The sequence below is a fragment of the Ylistrum balloti genome, unplaced genomic scaffold (assembly GCF_031769215.1).
Source record: "Ylistrum balloti isolate Yb309-2 unplaced genomic scaffold, AGI_CSIRO_Ybal_v1 Utg371266, whole genome shotgun sequence".
NCBI lineage: Eukaryota > Metazoa > Mollusca > Bivalvia > Pectinida > Pectinidae > Ylistrum > Ylistrum balloti.
In genome coordinates this window covers 50063-53786 of record NW_026782682.1, presented here as the reverse complement: position 1 = coordinate 53786, position 3724 = coordinate 50063, and the positions used below count along the sequence as shown (strand labels likewise).

The 3724-nt window shown below is 37.8% G+C and overlaps 1 protein-coding gene across 1 annotated transcript; it reads left to right on the top strand.

The window, feature by feature from the left end:
- Positions 1 to 2345: 2345 nt before the first annotated feature.
- LOC132561694 (E3 SUMO-protein ligase ZBED1-like) lies at positions 2346 to 3212 on the top strand. The gene has a single exon (XM_060226394.1). It carries the CDS (start codon positions 2346 to 2348, stop codon positions 3210 to 3212), a length of 867 nt encoding a protein of 288 aa, XP_060082377.1.
- Positions 3213 to 3724: the final 512 nt, after the last annotated feature.

Here is a 3724-nt window from a genome sequence, read left to right as displayed (position 1 = left end):
TGGCAGGAGTTTCTTTGTGTGAGAGAGAGATTTTAGTCGGTGTCGGACATCTTGACAGGACTAGATGTAAGTCTTTTACCTTTTCTAACCTTATATTTTCACTTATTCTTTCTATAATATCTATTGGTTGAAAGGGAAAATCTCTGACCGCCCTGTGCATATCAATCGTTTAAAGATCGCTCACATCCGTGCACCTACTCCTTCAGACTTTTTCCGAAGTGTAACTACGTGTAAAGTTGATGCTGGCATACAAACTGGCCGTCTTGGTGAGCTCGATCAACCTTTGTCGGCTTCTGCTGCTTGTAACTCCTCTGACAGTGAATCTGAGAATATTTCTGTACAAGGAAATCCATCCAGACAGTTGCCACTTCCTAAGGAAAGCTTATCCGACACCACTACCTCTGTATATCATATTACTCGTCCTACTCGTCAGATTCGGAAACCAGTGCGATACCGATCTGAGGACAATATTGATCCAGATTCATTATCTTCCTCTGAAAGCTCAACAGATAAACACTACAAGATCAGACGAGTGCTCGCACAAAGAGGATATGGTTCAAACATTGAGTATCTTGTACATTTTGTTGGTGAGCCCTCAGGCAAAGCGATGTGGGTTCCTTTTCAATCGCTTAATCGCCCTGCACAACGTGCTATTCTTGCGAAATCTAGATTTTTCTAGAGTTGTTTTATGCCTTTACCTTTTGACATTGTACTTTTTTTGTCTACCTCACATTTTTTTTATCAGGCCATCTTGTACCAGACTTAGTCTTGTGGTTAAATTTACTAGATCATTTTGGACATTGTCATGTAAGACTATTTGTCATATAACACTAATTGTGTCAATTTCATCTTGCCAGATGCATTATTGTAGTAATTGTCTTTAATCCAATTTTTCGAGATAAGATTTTCTAATTTTACATGCTTATTCTGCACAGATAGACAAACGTATGGTGTTTTATGTCTAAAAACTAAAATGCTGTATGTCTTTAATGTTGATCTAGTTTTCATCTCTTTGATTCTAGTCAAATGTATTTTCATGTATTGATTCTAGTCATATGAATTTTCATGTGTTGTTTAAAAGTTCTCAATGGTATATTTTCTATATTGAATGTAATTGTCTTTCGGTTGTTTTCCATTTTTTTTTTCCTCTTAAGAATACATTTATATGTTAATTACTACTGCATTGAAATTGATTTCAAATGATTGCTATTGAATAATCCTGTGTGGTTCTTAACCAGTGGATGAGATTTTACAAATAATTCAACTTTATAGTATGAAATCACAAAGTTTTCCACATGAATCTGTAGTGACTATTTACTTATGATCTTGTATGAAATGATTATGATTGCCAGCAATAGAATGTAACAATGTAATTCACTATGAGGTTATACAAATCCTGCGCAATTTGATTTCATTATGTGTTGCGGGCGAAACTGTGAGTGTAACTACCTAGTGCACAGGTGATTGTAAGAGATGTTTGTGGTAACATATATTCAATGTCTTATTGTCAGTTTTTGAAATTTTTCATTACATTACTATTATAACCTGGTTTGTCCTGTATGGAAAAAAATCTGTCATTTATCCTGCAATGATCATGTTTATACACTCAGTTTCATAATATTGTGTCATGCTAGTGTGCATCATTTGATCTCTGGGAATAACATGTATACCTTGATCAATTTTCTTCATAAGGTTTATAATATGTCATTAATTGTATCTTTTTGCTGATAATGCTTCCCTATATCAAATTTCCTTTAATTCATGTATTCTAATTAGGATAGAATTCCATATATTGTGTTCCTTTATCGTACACTTGCTGACCAGTGTCTTCCAAAATTGCTTGCAATTTTTTTCCTGTGGGGCGGGGATGTTGTATACATCTATATAACTGGTCAGGTAGTGTAAGATAATTGACTAGTTCCGGATATTTGACCCGGCCTCCGGATCCTTGTTTTCGTGTTTATATGTGTGTTGTTGTTTTCCGTAGAATAAATTGGCGGTAAAGTGAAGACAGCGTGGTTTTCTAATCTGTGATGTATGGGTTTTATCGTGCCTCTCATAGCCAAGCAAACGGGTTTCCCCTGCACCCCCATAACACTGAGGGCGAGTTTCTTGTGATAATCACTGTTCACTACTGATCGATATGTATAGGACAGTAACGATATATCGATACTACGATAAATATCTTTATTAGGGCCCACGATTCGATACACGATACATAAGGTCAGAATCGCGATACTGTTTAATGTGAAAAAAATTTGAGTTATCGCCCTTTGCGCGCTCTTCAAATGGCACATAAACGTGCGTCGGACGTATCCAAGGCTTAGATAAGTGCACCGAGAAACATGGCGAATAAAATATCGTCTGCACCAGCCGCATTCAAATCACCGGTTTGGCAACATTTTGGTTTTCCTACAGAAACTATCGACGGGAAAGAGGTAACCAATAAACAATTAGCGGCTTGTAAATTATGTGATTACAAAACGAAGTACACCGGAGCGACGACAAACCTTTCAACTCATTTAAAAAGACATCACCCTGAAGTTGACATCGAGTCTCGGACACATAAATATGCTGAGAGTAAACGAAAATCAACTAGCGAAAGCGCAACACATAATCCTAAACAATCAAAACTGAGTGAAGTGTTTTCAAGGCCACTACGTTTCAATTGTGACCGTGCAACGGCAATAAGTAGGTCAATTGCAAAATTTATTGCGATCGATTTGAGGCCCTATTCAATCGTAGAAAATGCGGGATTTAAAGCGATGATCAAAACATTGGAACCGAAATATAACATTCCATCTCGACCGTACTTCAGTAAAACACTTATACCTCAGCTTTATGAAGAAACAAAATCGTCTGTTCTTGATGAACTTAAAACTGCCAGTCATGTTGCCATCACCACAGACGGCTGGACTTCACGTGCTGTCGATAGTTATATAACAATAACTGCTCATTACCTCTGTGAGCACTTTGAAAACTGGGAACTTTGTAATCGTGTATTACAAACCAGGGTAATTCATGAGTCGCATACTGCAGTTAATGTGGGTGCAGTTCTGTCTAGTGCTATTACTGAGTGGGGCTTGGCAAGATTAAATGGACAGGTACCTGTTGTTACTGACAACGCCAGTAACATGGACGGAGCTGTTAGGGCTGTAGGGCTGCTGGACTGGGGCCGAATATTAAGTGCTTTGCACACACTATTAACCTAGCTACACAAAGAGGCCTGGGCATAGGACCGATGAAAACACTTTTGGGCCGTGTAAAAAGGATTGTGGCATTTTTTCATCGCAGTTCAGTTGCTAATAGTTTGCTGAAATCCAATCAAAATCTACTAAAACTTCCTCAGCATAAACTAATTATCGACGTTCAAACGCGATGGAATAGTAGCTACGACATGATGCGAAGATATTTAGAGCAACAACCAGCAATCACTGCAACCCTTATGAGTGCTGATGTGAGAAAAAATGCTAAGGACCTTGACACACTCAGAGAAGGAGACATTACAAACCTGGAAGATGCTGTCACCATTTTAAAAGACATGAAGGACATTACAACTGTGTTGTGTGATGAAAAGCAGCCAACAGTTTCACTGATCTTTCCCTACAGAATCTTCATTAATAAGACAAATGAAAGTAGCAATAAGAGATGACATGAAGCCAAGGTATGAGAATCCTGAAATTGAACAATTTCTGATCATAAGTTCAGCAATGGACCCTAGGTT